Raw genomic sequence first — 22206 nt, forward strand, 5'->3', positions numbered from 1 at the left:
GCATAAGGAATAACACAGAGGACATTGGGAGATGGAAAAGAGAAGTTAGTTGGGGGAAATTGGAGGGGAAGACAAACCATGAAAGACTGTGGGCTCTGAGAAACAAACTGAGGGTTTTGAGGGGGTGGGGAATTGGGTGAGTCTGGTGGTGGGTATTATGGAGGGCACGTATTGCATGGAGCACTGGGTGTGGTGTATAAACAATGAATTCTGGGACACTGAAAAGAAATAGAATAAAGTGAAATGAAAAAACAAAAAAGATGAGGGAAACAGAGGAGCCTGGGTGGCTCAGTTGTTAAGTGTCTGCCTTAGGCCCAGGTCACAATCTCTGGTTCCTGGGATAGAACCTGAAAAGGGCTCCTTGCTCAGCTGAGAGCCTGCCACTCGCCCTGCTTGTGCGCTCCCTCTTTCTCTCTCTCTGTCACATAAGTAAAATCTTAAAAAAAAAAAAAGATGAGGGAAATACAAAGTGAAAGGAACATTTATTACCTACTAAGTGTCCAGCACTATTCTAAGTACTGGGGTCACATAAAGAAATGGGAAGTTGTCCCTTTCTTCTAAAATCATACATTGTATATAAACATTTCAAAGGCCAACAGCAAAGGAATTCACAATGTATTGACATATTATGGACCAAAAAGGTCTATTCACAGACTAAGGTGTACAGAAAAGGTTATATGTATTTGAACTTCCCTGCATAACTGTCATCCTGTGTGATTGCTAACAAAATTATAGATGGGAAATGTTAGTGCCAAAAGGGCTCTTAGAGATCATCTGGAATGAAATCTTTCATTTTTGAAAGATTGATTTTGAAAGAAAGATTGGAAAATGAAAATCTTTCATTTTTCCAGAGGGTGAAATCTTGGCCCAGAGAAGGTTAAGTATTTTACTCCATATCATACAGCGAATTAATGATAGTGGGAACTAGAACTCAAGCCTCTTGATTCTTAGTCCAATCTTTCCAGAAAGCACAAACACAAAGCTTTGTCTTTAAGCTCTCTCCCCATTCTCCCCTTTATTTGAATGGTGAAAACAATGGCACAAGGTCTATGAAAAGATGAAACTCCCCAATAAGGAAAAGAAGTCCTGAATAGAATGCTCAGTAAAGAAACTGAAAGAGGGCAAAACATGGTTATAGGGAATTAGAGAATAAATAGAATCTAGGGAAAAAATTAAGAGAAACCCAATAGCAAGAATGAGAAAATTACACACAAAAAAGGGAAAAGACTGAAATAATTATCCATTAGCACTTATTTTTATGGAAAACAGGCTAAAATGTCTTCAGTCTAATATACACCTTCAGTCTGCTTTAAAATGTTTCTTTTTCAAAATAAAAAGAACCAGCTGGGGGCGCCTGGCTCAGTGTGTTAAAGCCTCTGCCTTCGGCTCAGGTCATGATCCCAGGGTCCTGGGATCGAGCCCCGCATTGGGAATCTCTGCTCAACAGGGAGCCTGCTTCCTCCTCTCTCTCCATCTGCCTGCCTCTCTGCCTACTTGTGATCTCTGCCTGTCAAATAAATAAATAAAATCTTAAAAAAAAAAAAAAAAAAAAGAACCAGCTGTGTTAGGTAGCCTCATATTAAAGTAAAGAACTCTGTTGCCTCACACATTTGTACAACTGCAGAGTCGTGTTGACTGATGTCCATAATGATGACCCTGAGGCAGTGTAATGCCCCAAAGTGCCTTTTGAATCAGCAAAAAAAAAAAAAAAAAAATTGTTATGTTCAGCCTACTTTTGTTTTTAAGTATATTTTATATTCAAATTCTTAGAAAATGGGGAGTATGTTTATAATACTTCTGATAATTAACTATGAAATCATAACAGGACTTCATCTTAGCTAAGCCACGTAGTAGAGATTTTACTACTGAAGAATGAGGAAGATACTGTGTCATCCTACTTTTATCTTTCCAGATGTTTCCTTTCTTACGCTTTTTGGGCTTTCTTGTCTGATGAAATGTGGAATAGATAGCCTTTTACTATTTTAGGCTGTCCAGCCTGATTGTTGACCATCTCAATCTAATGATGCTTTTGAAAGTATATGTTGTCTAAATAGATTACTTTGTCTTGTGCCATTTTACAAGTCTTTTTGTATGATGGCAAAAGAAGATTATAATGTTTTCAGTGGCTCTCAGATGTCCTTTTTGTCTAAGTCAGCTGCCAGCCAAGAATCCTAGATCTATTTTTTAGCATCCATATGAATGTCTGTGATAAATAAGTCATTGCTTATTGAGCTGCCTTTTGTGAAGCCGATTTTGCACTTACTGTTACATATGCACGATGACAGCAGTCAACCTAATTGACTACTACTTGGTCAGTTTCTGTGTTGGAAGTGATGCCAGGTAAAATAGAGAAGAAAAAAATTCAAATTCAGTGTGTTTCTCTTGAAACCCAGAAGATTTCATAATAGAAAAAAAAAATAAACTAATTTGAATTTTGGGGGGATTTGTGTTTCCAACGGAGGAGCTTAAACCATGAAATTCTTTCTCACAACCTAAACCAGATTGTTATGTGGGTCTCTAAGATTAAATTGCTAATAGGCACACTGACATATTATAAAAGGTATCACATGGCTGTAGTAAACATATATCAGTAGGAGCTACTTGGATGTAATAAAGATAGGTCAGAAATGTGGTTCATTTAGTCACACGCCAAGAAACTCTTTTCATGTATTGTCTTTCCTAATTAGAGATCAAGGAAATCAGCTACAAAATGAGCATCTTTATCAGCTCAAACATTGGTAGACAATTATGTCTTTAAATATCCAGCAGTTATACTTTGCAATTAAAGTATTAAACTGTCTGTGATGCCCCCATTGCAGAGCAGCCCTCCTCTTCTATGGCCAATGATACTTTTTTCTTTTCTGTGTTGTGTCTGCTTTAGAATCAACATCATTATGGGGCCTAACACTAGTCATGTTAGGCCATGCTGCTGACAATAGTAACTTTCAACAGGGAGAAATAACCAGGGAAATGACATCCACCATCAAGTAAAATAAGGAGAAACACCTGAGGCTCAGGAGTATCAGCAAAGACCTGAATTCAGGGAACCATTTGAGTAGCATTACAAGCATCCTAGAATGTGTGGATTATCCCTGGATTAAAGGAAATCAAGAATTAACCAACCTTTGTGTAAATGAGCATCCTAGAGTTTGTAGTAATGGAGCCAATTGCCTCACTGTGTTTTGAATCTATTTGGATGTCATATAAAGAATGAACATAGGCAGTACTTAAGAAAGAAAGGTCATGGGCGCCTGGGTGGCTCAGTGGGTTAAGCTGCTGCCTTTGGCTCAGGTCATGATCTCAGGGTCCTGGGATCGAGTCCCGCATCGGGCTCTCTGCTTAGCGGGGAGCCTGCTTCCTCCTCTCTCTCTCTCTCTCTGCCTGCCTCTCTGCCTACTTGTGATCTCTCTCTGTCAAATAAACAAATAAAAAATCTTTAAAAAAAAAAAAAGAAAGAAAGAAAGAAAGGTCAATTCTGCCATAGTGATCACTGAAGCATAATGTAGCAGGTTGGGTTGTTTTTTGTTTTTTGTTTTTTTTCTTCTTCCAACTCATCAGTTCTAGAACATTTAAACTTACCTTTTCAGGAAGTTGTGGGCTTTAAAAAAAAAATCTCCTGCATCCGCTGTAACCCAGATTAACAGCACTAGAAAGCCAACTCCACACCTGCGGGAACATATTACAAACATCAAGTAATTTGTATGTAAATAGAGTTGTGTGGTTTCAGTAACAGGGTCTCTGGTTTTTCATTGCCCTTCCTATTTATTAGCCTCTAAACAGATTAATTGGTATAACTCAGTATATCTGCCAGTTGTCTCTTATTTTGTGGAATGTACTGCTTCAATTATTGTTAACAACCAGCCTGACAAGATTTGTTGTGGCTACAGTGCTTTGTTCACTTCGTAGTATTAGTAGTGGCATTTGTATGGTATCCAGAATAGACCACTGGATTCATCATCCCTATCCAAAGAAAAGTAGTTTCCTTGATTTTCAGTGTAATGCTTCTGGATATCTAATGGCATTTGTGCAGATGGTGAATAAGAAAGAAATAAAATTGTAGCCTCAGTATGTGCTATAACTCTTGGTTTATAGTTCCTGAGAGGTGTAGAAATAACTACATATATTCACCCATGAGTTCAAATTTGCCTCTCTAATTCAAGTCATTGAAGTTGAATTTCACCTAAAGTCATTTGAAGTCTTTTTTTATTCAAAGTCCTGTCCAAGATTAGCTTGAATATCACATTCTTCGGTCATTTCAACTTTCTTCCTCTGAGTCTTCTAACCTTGGCTATCATTAGTTCTATATATACTTCTGTCCAGTTGTCTCCTTTCCTTAGCCATTAGGTCTTTGAGGATATCAACTATGCTATCTTTTATTGCTTATACAGTCTTCATTGAATATATTCATTCATTTTTTCTTTTTTTTTTTTAATTAACAAATACTCAATGTGCTCTTCCTACTATTGGGCAATGATCTAGACAAGAGGTTGGCAAACTATAGTTAGTGGGCCAGATCTAGCCTACAGGGCTGGAAATAAGAATTTTTTTTTTTTTTTTTTACTTTTATATTTTATGACCCATTTTCGAAGGGTCATAAAAACAAACAAGAATATGTGATAGAGATCATATGTGTCTAACAAAGCTTAAAATATTTATCATCTGGCCCTTTAGAAGGAAAAGATTGCCAGCCCTTGTTCTAGTTGCTGGGGATGCAATGAACAAAACAGACCAAAATATCCTTCTTTTTTGGACCCTAAATTCTATTTATACATTCATTTTCCACAGAATAAGAATCCATCTTAGTCATCTCCATAGTACTTACATATAATATGTGATCAATGAATATTTGTGAAATGAAGATATACATGCATTCCATTCTCCAATAATATACAATATAGAAAAACATTTCTATATAACATAATTAAATGTATTTTTTAAAGTTTCATTTTAGGAGTCTTTTCCTAGATAGTTTTCAGAGGAGAAAAAAGTAAAACTCTACTTATTTGTCAAAGATATTTTATTCTGGTACTTAATGAAATGGTCTCCCATCTTAATGTAACTTTTGTTCCTAATGAGGTCCTGATTATCTAGCCTCCTTATGGAGGTAATCATAATTGTACTTGATTCTGAAAGCTTTCTAAAATGGTGGGTGTTTCATAAGAGATCATTTTGTATATGTCACAGTTAAAATGATGAGTTAGTCTTCCAGGAGTCTCCATTCTTGAATTCTCTAAGTGTGTGGTGTTGAAGAGCTGAAAGATAACATTTTATTCCACATTAGAAAAGACAGTCTTTGCTTTAGACTTGCCACTTTTTAAGATGTTGGGCTATAGACTAGCCACTAATTCTCCTAAAGAGTGTACAGCCCTTAGAAACTGATGGTTGGATACTAGGGATGAGTTGAGTGCCCGGAGAAGAGTGGAAGGGATCAAAGGGCCAGTGAAAGGATGCCAGAAGTGGAAAGGGTGGGATTTGTAGAACCCAGCAGATTATGGTGGTGACAAAGAGGAATATGTAATTACCTTTTCCACCCCCTAAGTGGCAGAGTTTCCTACTCAGAGCCATAACTTCAGCATACACACCCAGTTAACTATTGTTACACCTACTTATCCCCGCCCCAAACCATCCCTACAACAGAGGAATTTCCTATACTCTCCTGTCTTTCAAACACTCAGAACTGGAAGTAGATGAGGCAGCATATATAAAAAGAAAAATCACATAATCTTCTATTGAAATCTTTATTTCCACTGGCCCTTTAATCTGAACTGCCCTTACTCCTAGTATACTGCATACTTCCTTTTAAATACCACACAACTGTTAATCTACATATTTTGTTTATTAAGAAATTGCTCATTCCACATTCCTTGCATAGATTTAGAGTTGACAGAATGAAAGTTTAAAATGCAGTAATGGAGAATCTTAATTATAAATGAAGGAAATTGCAGCATACTATTATATGTACTGATCTACTTTCTAGATTCTTGACCTTTGTGAAGACTAATGAGATCACATATCTAGTATAGGGAATAGATAAAAAATGTAATACACCTGCCTAATTGGTATTGCTAGGAATTTTGTAAAATGGAGAATTACACCAGCAAATCTGGATGTGCTATCCCTTTAATTGCACCTACTGCTCCCCATCACCAATCCATCCCATCCTCTCCTACCTATGGTTAATACATACGAAGTCATAACATTATGGAGTAGCAAACACAGAAAATCATGGTTTTGTTCTCTAAATGTAGATAACTCATACCCAGCAAAGTTTAATTAAATTTACTGGTTAAATTTCCTAGAATTCTGGATAATGATGGAAAAGCAAGATTTTGTTAAATCCAATTTTGTCACAGGACTTATCTCTATGCAAAACAGTCTTTCATAAAATGAGTTTGAATCAGTTTCTCTTATGTAGCAAAGAAAAGACTTCTCACTCTGGAAAGGTTCTAGATCTTTGAACTCTACTTCTAAAAGATCATACTCATGCATATAAAATAACCCATCAGGCCATGAATGTACTCAGTAGTATTTATTGAGGAAATATTATGAGCATAGTGTGGTGCAAAGTATAAAAGTAGAAAGCACTCTCCTTTCCTTGGGGAAATCAAGACTTACAAAAATAAAACAATTATATACAATAATAAACATGGACTAAAATATTTATAAGTTCTGATATATCCTAGATTTTTCCAAAATCATCTAATTCATTATCACATTGTATGTTCACAATGGGGGGGCTTTTAAGGGGTCTCGGAGGAAGCTCAGGGGTCTTTTGGAAGTTTCCCTTATTTGGATATCCCACCTGCTCATCGGGATCCCATTGGTCCACAGGAGCCCGGGGCGGGGGTCTCAGATTCTTGCTTGGGCCTTTGTTCTCCAGTCCGAGCTCAGGTCTTGTGGCGGGAACTTTCGCCATCTTTAGTAGCCCTTCCTGCCAGCCCAACATTCCGACCTTTTGCTTAATATAATGGTGTCAGGGGCGTCAACTCGGTTCTGGCTACTTCCTGCTGACAGGGGGCATCATCATAGGGGTAGTCGGAAGTGGGCAGGCGAGAGTAGGGCTGGAGGAGGAGTTCATTGATGGATACTCAGGCAAGTTCTTGTAGGCGACCCTGCAAGTACCGAAAAAGACAGGGAGCAACTGAGATTAGGAGGAGGATTATGCATACAGGTCCCGCCAGAGGGAGCAGCCAGGTTACCCAGTTGTAGGGGTCCAGGCCCCAGGAGGACGTGTCTCGCCACTGTGCTTGGATCCGATCCCTGAGTTCTTTGATCCTGGAGGTAACTATATGATTGGTTAACAAAGTAACAACATTCTTCATTTAATAATAGGCAGGACCCCCTTTTTCGGCGGTCAGAAGGTCTAAGGCCCGTCGGTTCTATAGAGCTAAGGCTGCCAGGCTGGTGACTTGCGTCTGTAGGGCTGTGAGGGAGTCAGCAACCCGTTCCGTGTCATCATTCAGGGCTTGGGAGAGTTTGTAAGAAAAAAGTCTATGGAGGTTCCTTCCTCCATGGTGTTGGGGAAATAGGATGGACAGCAGCTGGGATTCAGAGTAGATGGTGGTAGAAGGAGATAGTAGAATGAATATACAGCCCAGGGAGTCATTAGTGGTTAGGCAGCGAAGGATTCCCTGAGGGCACAAGAGAAATATTCCCGAGGGAGTACAGTACAGGAGGGAGGAATTAGTGATATGGCAGCTGCGGTGGTAAGGGAGGACACATTAATAATATGTATGTTTCCCCCGATGGGGCCCATATGGACCGTATTATTTGTGGCCCTGAAGTTGGGGAGTGGCCAGTCAATAGGGAGGGGTATCTCGAGGATGTAGAGTGAGGTAAGGTAGATAGGATAAAAGAGGCGGGGAAATGGCCGGAGGGCTATGATTTCTAAGAAAGGACTGGCCGTATAGTAATTCAAATGGGCTTAAGCCTGAAGACCCGTGGGGCATAGCCAGGAGTCTGGTGAGCGCCATAGGCAGAAGTGTAGGCCAGGAAAGATGGGTTTCTAGGGTAGGTTTGGTGAGTTGGGCTTTGAGCAGCCCGTTGGCCTTTTCTACCTTACCAATGACTGTGGGTGTTATGGGATGTGAAGTTTCCAGGTTATGTTGAGGCTCTCAGCTACCTGTTCGGTTACACTGGAGATGAAGGCAGGTCCGTTGTCTGACTAGAGGGTCCGGGGCAATCCGAACCTCAGGATGATGCGCTCGATGAGTATTGTAGCCACTACGTCCGCTGTTTCCCGGGCCATGAGGTATGCCTTGATCCAGCCTGTGAATGTATTTTATGGCGAGGCATGGGAGTGAAGTCCAGTTGTCAGTCTTCCCCCGGCTGATGACCTTGGAGCTGTTGGGTAGGCCCTGGTCTGTGGATTCCTCCTTGTGAATTCACAGTGGAACAGGTTTTGCAAGCCCTGTGGACAACTTCGATTACCTTAGATAAGGAAGGATGATAGAACAATGGCTGAAGAAATTAGTGGAGAGCCTATGGGCCACTATGGAGGGATTGGTGGATGTCAGTAATCAAGGTGTGCACCAGATTGCCTGGCAGGGCAATCCTGTCCTGGATGTAGATCCACCCCTTATCTGGCAAGGGTATAGGCAGTAAAGTTGCAGGGTTTAAGGGGGGGGGGAGGTAGAGAGAGAGAGATGTGGGTTCTCTAGGAATAGCAGATGGAATAGCTGGAGACGAGGAGTCAGATGGGCCAGGTATCAGTGGCTAAGGAGCTCTGTGAGTCGGCAGGAGAGTAGACCGTGATGGGCTGCCCTAAGGTCATGTTGAGGGCCTTAGAGGCGGGTACTTGATATCCCTTGGCCCCCAGAAAGTTAAGTAGGGTGGAGGTGTTGTCTTGGGAGACCGAGAGGGAGGGGCTACAGAGGAGGAGGTCATCCACATATGTAGTAGAGTACTGGCCTTAAGGACGCACTGCTGTTAAGTCTGTAGGCCTGGCCGAAAATGTGAGGGCTGTCCCTGATCCCCTGGGGTAGAACAGTCCAAGTTAGTTGTCCAGAAGCATGCGTGTCAGGATCCTCCCAGGTGAAGGCAAAAAGAAAATAGGAATCAGGGTGCAAGGGGACGGTGAAAAAGGCGTCCTTTAGCTCCAGTACAGTAAAGTGAGAGGTATTTGGGGGAACGCGAGACAGTAGGGTTAGGAACGACTGGATGGAGGGGGACCACGACCTCGTTGATAAGCCTAAGGTCTTGTACCAGTCGATAAGCCCCTGAGGGCTTGCGTACTGGGAGGATGGGGTGTTACAGGGGGAAATGATGGGGATCAGGAGTCCCTGACGTTAAAGCCGTTCTATGATAGTTTTAGGCCCTGGCGGTGGGCTAAGGAAATAGGGAACTGAGCTTGAGGGAAACTTAGAGTTATCCTTAAGCTGTACTTTAACCAGGGTAAGGTGGGAAGCAATGATGGGTTCTGAGGTGTCCCACACCTGAGGGGCTACAGTAGGTAGGTCATCTGGAGTGAGGGTCGAGGGAGTGGAGAGGTGTAGGATGAGACGGGTTGAGGTGGATAGAGGGGAGGAAGGGGAGAGGCAGATAGTTGCAGCAGATAGTTGCCCTTAGTTTCTGGAGAATGTCCCTACCCAGTAGAGGGACCAGGCAGGAAGGAATCATAGGAACGAGTGGGGGAAGGGAAACCCATCCAGGCTACAGGTAAGGGGAAGGGTCACCCTAGGATTGGAGGAGGTCCTATCTATCCCCATAACAGTAATTGGTGAGGTTCGAGTAAGTCCCGAGTAGGAAGGCAGAACAGAGTAGGTAGCCCCCGTGTCCAGCAAAAAAGAGATGGACTTACCCACCTCCTGGAGCGTAACCCTGGGCTCGGCCTGGGTGAGAGGGGTGGCTGAGTCTGGGCTTCGTCAGTTGTCCTCCAATCCAAGCAGTTGAAAGGCCAGACTTACTCTCTCGGGGGGTCCCCCACGTTGAGGCACCAAAGATACCCCGAGGTTAGGGCAGTTGGATTTCCAGCGGCCCATCAAATGGCATTGAGGGCAAGGCCGAGTTGGGGGCTTTGGATTGGGGCACTGGCGAGCCCAGTGTCCCTCAGCCCCGCATTTGAAACAGGCCCCCCGGCGGGGTGCGATTGGTTGCCCCTCTCTGCTGGCTCCCGGAGCCGGCCGGCCGCAGGGCTGCTACCAAGGCTTGGGTCTGCAACTGAACCTTTTGCTGGAATATGGCTTGTCGTTTAAGCTCAGCCGCCTCCTCACGGGAATTAAAGACCTTAAATGCCATTTTCACCAAGTCAGAAATGGTGGTCTGAGGGTCCTCCTCAGCCTTCTTTAACTTTCTCTATATATCCGGTGCCGATTGAGAGATAAAATGAGTAGCCAGTACCGTGGCCCCCGCAGGAGAGGCAGGGTCCAAGCGAGTGTACTGGGTTAAAGGTTCGGTCAACTGGTTAAGAAACTGGTGGGGTTGTCGTAGGGGCCTGGACAATCTCCCTAATCTTGTCGTAATTAACGGCCTTATTAGAGGCTGCCCGCATGCCGGCTATGAGACACTGGACCATGCAGTTGCGGCGCCAGTGGCCATCTTGGCCATCCTGATAATCCCAACCTGGTTCTACAGCTGGGACCACCCAGGCTCCAGCATCAGTGAGCTGGACCTGATCCGCGTGCTCCCGGGCAGCAGCCTGGATGCGTTCCCTCTCCTCTATGGTGAGGGTGGTGGTCTGGACCACATGTAAATCATGCCAGGTGAGGTCATAGGCTTGGGCCAGATATTGGAATTCTTTAATATAGTTATCAGAACTAGCCGAAAAGGAGCCCAAACGTTTCTCAATTTGTGAAAGGTCCTGTAGAGAGAAGGGCACATGAACTCAAACAACTTCCTCAGCTCCAGCAACCTCCCTTGGGGGGCAGACTAACTCAGGGGGCCTAGTGCAGCTGGAGCCATACAGACACATTCACGCAGTCAAGCACTCTTCAGATTCAAACAGATTGGACACCCTCCCCTTTGGGAATCCCTGGCTAATGGGAGGTGATTAGTCTCCCCTTCCATTCTTTACGAAAGGATCTAGCTCAAACAGTAGCCCTGCGGCTGTTACAACAGAATTCAATTAAACACAAAAGGTGTTTACCAACAGATTTCAAAAGCGTAAACCTAGTTCCCAAGACTAGCGCTTGGGTATTTTATCCCATTCGGTTAACGGTTACCAAAGACTTTGAATGCTACCTTAAGAATGACCCATTAAAACTCTGAGACACACAATTAACCAGCAGTTCTAGTCATCTCTTTGCTAGCAGATTTTAACAAATAACAAGAGCCTATTTGACCTTCAGTAAACTTTGATTGGAGTTTCCCGTTTACTGCGGATAAATTTGTCAGGAGTTCGGATAGGAGTGGGGAGGGGGAGAAGGAGGGGTAGACGAGGGCGCCGGTTCAGAAATCCTGAATTTAAGGGACCCTGGGGTAAAGGATCGCGGTAAGGAGGAGGAGGAGGAGGAACCAGAGGCCCTCTTGTCAGTGGGTGGGTGAAGCTCTCCGGGGGTTCAGAGAGAGGAGATGGGGAGGAGAGGTCCAAGTCTTTGGGAGCAGTAGGTGGCAGGGTAGGGGGAGGGGAGCAGGCCAAGAGGACCTGAGAGGTGGAGCAGTGAGAGCAGAGGAAGGGGCGAGAGTGCAGAGTCCAGACAGCTGGACATAAGGGACCTTGGCCCATCTGCCTTGGTGTCTGCCGAGGTTATTTAGGTCCATTAAAGTCTGATAGTTAAACGTGCCTTCCGGAGGCCATTGGGACTGATTGTCTAATCGGTATTATGGCCAAGCGACAGTACAGTAACGTCGTTTTTGCCGGTCCTGGTCCAGTTCCAGGGTTTTAAGATTGGCCAGCAGGCCTAAAACACCCCCAGGATGTTTTAGGGTCGAATTTGGATTGGGAGGTCCCCATGATTCGTTGCCGCGCAACCCGAGGGCTGGAGGAAGGCGTCCCCTCGTCCACCACTGGGTTGCGGAAAAACTGTGTTGACTGCCGTAGAGGTTAGGATGTCTCCCAGCCTCTCGGAGTCACGGAGGTCACCTGGTGACCGGCGGGGTCCACCCTGACGTGGCCATGATTAGGGCAGAGCTTTCCAGAAGGAGGCGCGGAATCGGGGAAACTTACCACGGCTTCGGAAGTGGTGTTCGGAAAGGCAGGTCCAGTTCGGCCAGGGAAAGGAGAGAGCCTCCCCACTGTGTGGGGGCTCAATCTCCTTCCCGGGTCTCGGCACCAAATGTAAAGCTTTTTCCGGCGAAATAAACACAACACCAGGCAAAGTGGGTGCAAGGCAAGATTTATTAAAAACGCTCTCCGGCGAAGTTTCAGGGCTCAGGAGAAGGGGAGCCAGGAAAGTTGCGCCGGGAGGAGGTGGGCACCCTCGGGCTAGGTTCCGCCACTCTGGAAAGCAGAGTGGCGGAAGTCGTGCCCAAGGCAGGGAGGAGGGGGCTTTTAAGGGGTCTCAGAGGAAGCTCAGGGGTCTTTTGGAAGTTTTCCTTATTTGGATATCCCGCCTGCTTATCGGGATCCCATTGGTCCACGGGAGCCCGGGGCGGGGGTCTCAGATTCCTGCTTGGGCCTTTGTTCTCCTGTCCGAGCTCAGGTCTTGTGGCGGGAACTTTCGCCATCTTTAGTAGCCCTTCCTGCCAGCCCAACATTTACCAGTTGAAACTCCTGTACCTCTAAGTACTCAAAATTCTCTTACTTGAACACAGCCACCTTTCCTTCCATCTTTCATAGCTCATCATACCCACCGTACTTGTGTTTTTCCATTGGTGTTCTACAAGACTTTGTCCCATTTGTTTTCCCTCTTGCTCTCATTTCTATCCCTATCCAGCTATGACTCTACTGTCAGTCATTTTTTTAAAAATTTACTTATTTAGGTATTTATTTGAGAGGCCAGGACGGGGTCAGTAGGAGGAGAGAGAGAATCTCAAGCAGACTCCCCACTTAGCACACAGTCCAATGCACAGCTTGATCTCACAGCCGTGAGATCATGACTTCAGCCAAAATCCAGAGTTGGACACTTAACCAACTAAGCCACCCAGGCACCCCTCTGCTGTCAGTCATTTTAGCACTATACCCAAGAATATTCCTCATTCACTGATTAACCAATTCTTCAGTTACTCTTGGCTTTAAAATCACTAACCCTGGAAATAGTCACTGACAATTTTGTCCTCTATTGCCTCTACACTAATTTGTGCTATTAGGTAGTTGATGAAGTTCTAGAACATAGGTGAGGTTCGGTGGGTTGAGGTCCAGAGCCGACGGCTAAGAAAGAATTCTTAAGATGTCTCTGGTGCAAAAAGGTGGTTTATTAAAGCACCCGGACAGGACCCGTGGGCAGGGAAGAGATGCTGCCCCAGGTTGTGAGGGATGGCAGGTTATATACACTGTGGTTGGGGGAAGATGAGGGAAAGGGAGGGTTCAACGAAGCTTTCATATGCTAAAGAGGGCCTACCAGGTGCTGGGATACCTGAGGTCTTGTGGCTTGATAAGGTTGTCTTTCCCTTTTAGCAAGCCATTAACATCAAGATAGTTTGGGAGATTCCTAAAGAATGTCACATTTGTCCCAACCAGGAGTGGTGGGAATGAGGGGGAGATTGCGAGGTGTCAGCCTTTTGCTTTGTCCTCAGCCAGCCTTCTGCTCCTTCATCATAGTGACAGTCAAAAGTAGTATGTTGATTAGGTCCATTGCTAGTGAAAGAAAAAAATTTTAATGTATTAGATAGAATTTTGGAAGCAAAATACCTGTTCCTGTATATCCACTTGGTTCTGTAATTACTGAGAGGTTTCTGTAAGTTGAATGCTTAACTGTTGGTTCACATGTTGAAAATTTTCTAAAAAGATAAAAAAAAAATTAGAACATCTGTTTTGGTGACAATTTTCTTAAGGATTTACATGAGTCTAATCTGTTTGAATGGAAGAATGTAATTGAAAACTAGGAAGGAAAATTCAGGTGTGGAACTTCATTATCTTAATATATGTGCATTTCCATGTTTAAGACCACATACAAGCCTGTGTCTTTCAAATGCAGGCAGTCCCCATCTTACAAATGATTTGTAGGCAGATGTAGGGTATATTCTGTTTGAATCCTGATTATTCAAGTAGGAAAACTGTTCAGATGTCAGTTGTTTGGAATCCAGAAAGTGTTTTGCCACAAAAGCAATATTAAAAATGGTTCTTGGGCTTCCCCCAGGATAGCCAATAATGTCCCTAAAATCCTATACATTTGCAGAGGAATAGTAGCAAACACTTTGTTATACTAATAATTAAAACAATAACATTGAATAAGAGTATTGTTGGCATGAATGGTGGAACCTGAGGAAAAACAGGTTTAATTATAAGAGGATAAAGAAGTAGATTGAGATTGTGAAGTCTCAGACTAGGACTCAAGCATTTTCTTGACTAATAAGCATTTTTAAACACACATTCTCCTTCAAACCTAATTGAATTTTAAAACTTGTGAACTTTTGGTTCCCTTATTTTTTGTCAGTGGAGTTTTATAATGGGATTACTATACTATGATTGAGGTCAGTTATTGACTAGAGATCAAAAGAAAACAAGAGAGGGAGGATGGAGATATGCTGCCAGAAAAAATTTTGAAAAGAGGAGACATACAAATACGAAAGCTAGATGAATAAATTTATGTATATATGAGAGTGTGTGTATATATCTCTCTTCCAAAGGAAAGAGGGTTCTTGCCTGTTTCTTGAGTTCCCAGGCTATTCTATATACATATACATACCCATATACATATACATATACATATATGTGGGTATGTGTGTACTAAATAGGAAAGTTGAAATATGTTAGTCTAAGCTGAGTCACACTATTAAAAGAAGATATAATGAGAAAGGAGTAAACTACAGAGCTTGCATTAGTTTTGACAGGGAGACAGCTATTTATTTGCTTTTTGTTGTTGTATAGGGTAGACACTGCAAAGGGGGAAAAACACTAGGAATGTGCTACCTTGAATATGAAAGGTTGAGTCAGAAAAATAATGGAATTTTTTTTTTCAATTTTGTTGCACATTATAAATGGAGTCCTTCTTTGGTGTCCTCAGAGAGAATTCAGAAACATTATTTTCCAATCATGTTTTATTTGGATTGATTTTTACTTGCATGCAGCCCCACGCCAGTAGGGAACTACAGGGGTAACTTGGCTTTATTCAAGTTACACAGGTGTGATGGATTTCCCAAAATCACACTAACTCAACTATCAGTGAGGAAAAGAAGATAAGGAACTACTCATAGCATGCTTACTTGGAAGAGAGAAAAGAAAGGTGTCACAGGAAGGAGGTTGAGTCATTCAAAAAATATTTTGGGGGCTATGTGCTAAGCACTGGGCTAAGTGCTTAGAGATAAAGCAGAAAAAGTTCTGAGAAATAGTGGTTAAACATACTGTCTCTACCTTTACATGGGAGGCAGGTATAGATAAGTAAATTGGAAATTAAAAGGAATTGTGTTAAGTGCCAATGGTGGAAGTACTAGTGAGTATTAACGAAATATAAAGAAATGTCACCTAACTCAAACTTTAGCAATTAGAAAATACTTCCTAGAATGTTCTAAGTTGATGTGTAAAAGATCGATAGAGTGAAACAGGGGAGATGAAAGGCAAATGTTCCCAGCAAAAGAAATAATATTTGAGATTCAATCATATGGAATTTCTGGAAGGGGAAATGGTGGAGTAGGAGGACCGTAAGCTCACCTCATCCCATAGATATAACTAGATAACACATCAGCATAAATAACCCAGAAAATGACACAAAGACTGACAGAATGAACTCCACAATGAAAGGTAGAGGCCAGCATCAAAGAAGGTAGGAAAGGTAGAGACACAATTTGAAATGCAAATAAATTGCGCCATCCACAGACTGGAGAGAGCAGGGGATGCAATGAAGGGCAAGAAACAGATGACCAAGTCAGGGAACTCCACATGGGGAAGATGAACAACCATAACATTTGGCTTTGAAAGCGAGAGGGACCGAATTTCATGAGTTCTTACAAATAGTGGGACTTAAAACCTGAAATTCTAAAAATTATCTGGCTGTGCTCTGGGAGAGCCCTGAGGCCATCAGGAAGCAAAGTCCCTGGCCTTAAGGAGAGAGCAGAACAAACAGCCCCTGCAGGTATAGCTTAGGGCTAGCAGTTTGAAAAATGCCTGGGGCACACAGTATGAGAGTGATTTACTCATCACAGAGCATGTCCCAGAGAGACAGGGATCTCAGAGAGACCCCTCCAGGAACAAAGGAGCTGGCAGGCACTATTTCCCTTCCCCACCCCCTAGCATAAACATGGGAACCAGAACAGCACCTGCACTCACTACTGAACTTGCTTTCCAGAAGCCTCCTCCCCTCCCATCACTGGAGCTGCTCTCCCTAGTCATACTTATTTCAGTCCCAGTGCTACAGGGCCCCTACCCCTGAAGACCAGCTAAAACTTTACCAACACTGTCTCCTAATCCATGTCTTCTGTGGGGCCTCAGCCCTGGTGGCAGTGTTGGGTGCTTCAGAAGCCTGAAGTATGCCTTTAAAGTACAGCCCACATACTTTTGGGGGATCCTTTTAGGATGGCCCCCATCCCTAGAGCAGCTGTTCCAGGTCTCATTAGCAAGCCTACTAGCATGTACCTTGATAAAACACACCCTACCCCTGCCAGGGACCAAGCACTGCTCTCAGTAGGCAAAGAGAGCCACTGCAGACAACTGGACTGAAGGGAAAGTGACAAAAAACAAAACAGGGCACACACAACTTAACAGGAGTTACTCCCTGCAAGGCCAGATCCTGAGAAACAGAGGACGCTACACTGTAAGTGTTCCTGCAGTGCGGTGCAGATGCAGTGTGCACTGCATCTCAGGACCTCTTCTTCATAAGGCCGCTACCTTCATGGGCAGGAGATGCAGCTGACTTTCCTAACACATAGAAACAGACAGAGAGAGTAAGACAAAATAAGGAGACAGAGAAATATATCCCAAACCACAGGAAGAAAGTGACTTAAATGGAACAGATATAAGTAATATGTCTAGTAGGGAATTTAAAGTAATTTAAAGATACTCACTGGACTTGAGAAGAGTGGAGGACATCAGTGAGACCCTTAACAAAGAGAGAAAAAAGAACCAATCAGAGATGAAGAACATAATAAATGCAATTAAAAATACACTTGATGGAATAAATAGCAGTCTCGATGAAGCAAAGGAATGAATTAATAACCTGGAAGTCAGAGTAATGGAATATAACCAAGCCTAGCAAATGATAGGACAAATAATTATGCAAATCTAGGATAGTCATAGGGAACTCAGCAATTCCATCAAGTGTAATAACATTCACACTATAGGGATCCCAGAAAAAGAGAGGGAAGAAAATTCATCTAATAAATGCTACATGAAAACTTCCCTTACCTGGTAAACAAAGGAGATATCCAGACCTAGGAAGCACAGGGATTCCCCCAAAAAATTGACCCAAGGAGTTCCACACCAAGATACATAGTAATAAAAATGGCAAGAAGTAGTGATAAAGAAAAAAACCTTAAATCAATAAGAGGAAAGAAGGTAGTTACATACAAGGGAAGCCCCACACAACTATCAGTAGGTTTTTCAGCAGAACTGTTGCAGATCAAGAGGGAGTGGCATGATATAGTCAAAGGGCTGAAGGGAAAATCTGCAGTCAAGAAGACTATCCAACAAGGCTATTCAGAATAGAAGGAAAGATAAAGAGTTCCTTAGACAAGGAGTTCATGACCACTAAGCCAGCCCTGCAAGAAATACTAAAGGGAGCTCTGTGGAAAGGAAAGACCAGAAGGGACAATATGAAAACTAAGTATATAAAAATAAGTCAAGGGATTTGTAAAATAAAATGATGTAAAATATGACACCATATACCTAAAACATGGCAGGGGAGAGAAGTAAAGAATGTGGTCAAGCTTAAGCGACTATCAACTTATTATAAAGTGCTATATGCAGAGGATGTTATATACAAACTTAATGGTAACCACAAATCAAAAATGAGTAAGAGAAAAACAAAGAACAGAGAGTAAAGAATCTAAGTATATCACTAAAGAAAACCATGAAAGAGAGTAAAAGAAGAAAAGATCAAAGAAAAACTATAGAAACAACCACAAAACAAGTTAAAAAAAAGTCAATAAATACATATCTATCAATAATTACTTTGAACGTGAGTAGACTAAATGCTCCAATCAAAAGACATAGGGTAACAGGGTGGATGAAAAAACAAGACCCATCTATATGCTGCCTACAAGAGGCTCATTTCAGACCTAAAGATACCTGCTGATTGAAAGTGAAGGAATAAAGAAACAGTTACGCAAATGAATGTCAAAAGAATGCTGCGTAGCCATACTTACATTGGACAATATAAACTTTAAAACAGTGGTTTTAGAAAGAGACAAGAACACTATATAATCATAAACTGCACAGTTGAATAAGAAGATATAACAATTGCAAATATTTATGTACCCAACATGGGAGCACCAAAATGCGTACAACATTTATTAACAAACATAAAGGAACTGATCAAAGATAATACAATGATAGTAGGGGACTTTAACACCCCATTTACATCAATGGGAAGATCATCCAAGCAGAAAATCAAGGAAAGAGTGGCTTTGAATGACAAACTGGATAAGATGGATTTAACAGCTATATTAAGAACATTGATCATAATACAGCAGAAAACACATTTTTTTCAAGTGCACATGGAACATTCTGTAGAATACATCATGTATTAGGCCACAAGAAAAGAATCAGATTCAGAAAGATCAAAGTCATACTATACATCTTTTTTGATCCCAACACTATGAAACTAGAAATCAGTCGCAAGAAAAAGTTAGAGAAGACCACAAATACATGGAGGTTAAATGACATGCTGGTCATCAGTGCATGGGTCAATCAAGAAATCAAAGAAGAAATTTAAAAATATATGGAGACAAACAAAAATGGAAGCACAGTGGTCTAAAACTTTTGGGATGCAGCAAAAGCAGTTCTAAGAGGGAAGTTTATAGAAATAGAGGCCTACCTCAAGAAGCAAGAAAAATCTCAAATACACAACCTGTCCTTACACCTAAAGGAGCTGTAAAAAGAAAAATAAAATCCCAAACCAGCTCAAGGAAGGAAATAATAAAGATGAGAGTGGAAATACATGACATAAAAACTAAAACAAAACAAAGAACAAGAGAACAGATGGATAGAACCAGGAGCTAGTTCTTTGAAAAAAAGCAACAAAATGGATAAATCTCTAGCCAGACTCTGCAAGAAAAAAGGAGAAAGGACTCAAATATACAAAATCACAGATGAGAGAGGAGAAATAACCACTATAGAAATGCAAACAATTATGAGAGAATATTACAAAAAAAACTATATGCCAACGAACTGGATAATCTGGAAAAAATGGTTAAATTCTTAGAGACATAAAAACTACCAAAACTGAAGCAGGAAGAAATAGAAAACTTGAACACACTGATAAGCAACAAAGAAATTGAATCCATAACAAAACAAAACAAAACAAAACCTCTCAACAAACAAAAGTCTTGGACCAGACAGCTTCATAGGCAAATTCTACCAATCATTTAAAGAGTTAATACCTGGGACACCTGGGTGGCTAGTTGGTTGAGCCACCCAGGTGCCCCTAAAATTCTTTTTAGAGTTCCATTCTGTTTTATAAGACCACTATTAAATGCATATATGCATACATACACATAATGTTTATTTATTTATATGACTGTATCTATATGCATCCATGTATCTACCAACACGGTACTTTACTGAAATAAACTTCCAAGGTTTGAAAAACTAGGCTTCTCTAGTCATATAGACTGCTTATTAAGATGTTGCAGTCTAATTTTTAGAGCAGTAATTATCACAATTTATTAGTCCACCATTTGAAACAATAGCTGTTCTAATGTAATTAACCACTGAAAGAAATACATTTTAAGTGTTCTAAATTGCATTTCTAATTACTTGTAACTAAAACTCTAGAATTTTAAAATCTATTTTGTCTTATGAAAGGTTTCAGTACTTATCTCTGTTGTTGTACTATTACTTTAAATTAGAGTAACTTCATTTTAAAATTACATGTCAAATATCATTTGCTAGTAGTAATGTGAAATGTATGGCTTTAGTCTGAGGAAAATAGCCTGTTTGGCACGTTTTAAAATCATATAGCTAAACAGAATGTCCAGAATGATTAGATCACATCTGGCCTAATGTAGATCTATTTGTACTTGCATAATGCATTACATGTACATACTGTTATATTTTATGACTATTTGGGTAGATCTATTTGTACTTGCATAATGCATTACATGTACATACTGTTATATTTTATGACTATTTGGGTGCATTGATTTTTCTATAAAGAGAACTGTTATCCCCATCTTTTTGCATAGTACACTTAAACGTTGGCATAGGTAAACAACTTACTAAAATAAAACCTATGTTGGGCACAGCTATTACTGGTGTTCACAGATTTTACAACTGCAATATTTCTGAAAAGCTGGTCTGAACACTTTGGAACATATACAGAGGCAGTTTGGTAAGTTGCAAAACTTCTACACTTATTTTTGCATTCTAGTCTAGGCCAAATGGTAAGTGTCACTAAATCTGATTCTGTCTTGAATCATGGCCAAGTATCATACCCAGAAAGAGGCTTTTCTTTCTTCTTCCAACGTGATATGAAGCAAATGAAGAGGCTCTGCTAGCAGGCAAATATGAAAAATGTGGAAGAGTTAGAAATAAGTCAACAAAATACAAAAAGTAAATCCAAAATCCAAAGTACAGGCAACTTTAACTGCATTGTTTTTCTCTTGTGGTCCTCTTTGAAGAAATGTATACAATTATTATAAGTAAAGTAAAATTCACTAGCATACTGTAGAAACGAACTGATCAATATTTTTATCCCCACTTAGCATAAATAACATCTATCTTAAGATATTAGTTCCTTCTCATGAGGAGGAGGAGGAGCCTCTCTATAGACTGTGTAGTTGTCCTGAGGACATGACAGTTGACTGACTGTAGAGTGAGCTAGTCCAGCAATTGAGGCAAGACATGGAAATGTTTGGTTTGACCTACCATATTAAATACGTAATCAGTAAATTTTTATGTTTAGTGGACAAGTCATATGGATTTGGTTCCCCAAACACATCTATTTTTCCCCTAATTTTTTATTTGCAGTAACTTCAAATGTAAAGAAAATTTGCAAGAATAATACTGAAAATTCCTGTATACTGAGATTCACTGATTTAAACTTTTGGCCACATTTGTTTTGTTATGCCCCTTTACTCCTTAGTACTTCATTGGCTCTTTTCTAAGAACAAGACTATTCTCTTAGGTAACCACAGTAAAATTATCAAATTCAGGAAATTTATCATTAATGTAATACTTTTTTCTAGTTGGCAGTCCATAAGGAATGGATAATGCCCAAGTTCACTATTATCTAGCTTTATATCTTTAAAAAACAAAGTATAATTATAAAATATAATTTGATATATAAAATATAATTTGATATTATAAAATATAATTTGATATTTACTGATATATTGATTACTATTAATTAGCACTTCCAGTACTTTATGTTACCAAAAATATGAAAATAGTAGAAAATGATTAAAAGACTAAGGTCTCTATACATGATAATGTAGGTAAACATAATTTACACAAACAACAGAGAATAGAATATTCATTCTAATTTCTTTTGCATCTTTAGGGAAAGCACTATCTAAATGAGATCATTGCTTTACATTTCATATAGCTGCCATGCAAATAAAAAACTTGTACTACCAAGAAATTCAAGTTTACTAAATGAGGAATTAGGAAAATACAGCTAAATGGTTATAAAGAGGATAAGTTTTAAAATGTTTCAATGGAAACTAAGGCTTAGCTATTACAATATGTGGCATTTTAGGGACAGAAACAAAACAAATTGCTTTGAAAATCTGATACCATTTTTACCATGATACTCAATATAAAACTTTTTTTTTTCCAGTTTATGTTCATCATCATTAGCCATCAGGGAAATTCAAATCAAACCCACATTGAGATACCACCTTACACCAGTTAGAATGGCCCAAATTAACAAGACAGTAAACAACATCTGTTGGAGAGGATGTGGAGAAAGGGGAACCCTCTTACACTGTTGGTGGGAATGCAAGTTGGTGCAGCCACTTTGGAGAACAGTATGGAGATTCCTTAAGAACTTAAAAATAGAGCTTCCCTATGACCCT

General features: G+C 40.9%; 1 protein-coding gene across 9 annotated transcripts in view; it reads left to right on the plus strand.

The window, feature by feature from the left end:
• Positions 1–22206, plus strand: part of DIAPH2 (diaphanous related formin 2) — a 1001991-nt gene that overhangs the window by 890045 nt on the left and 89740 nt on the right. For 6 of the 9 annotated variants that reach the window (XM_059156884.1, XM_059156888.1, XM_059156887.1 and 3 more), the window contains one exon: positions 20453–20519. The exons of 2 other annotated variants lie outside the window; for them this stretch is intronic. In XM_059156884.1, coding sequence (XP_059012867.1) covers positions 20453–20519 — 67 coding nt within the window. Of the gene's footprint in view, positions 1–20433; positions 20520–22206 lie in introns of all 9 variants that reach the window. One more of the 9 variants, XM_059156886.1, reaches the window with a different exon arrangement.

This window comes from Mustela lutreola, chromosome X (genome assembly GCF_030435805.1).
Source record: "Mustela lutreola isolate mMusLut2 chromosome X, mMusLut2.pri, whole genome shotgun sequence".
Classification (NCBI taxonomy): Eukaryota; Metazoa; Chordata; class Mammalia; order Carnivora; family Mustelidae; genus Mustela; species Mustela lutreola.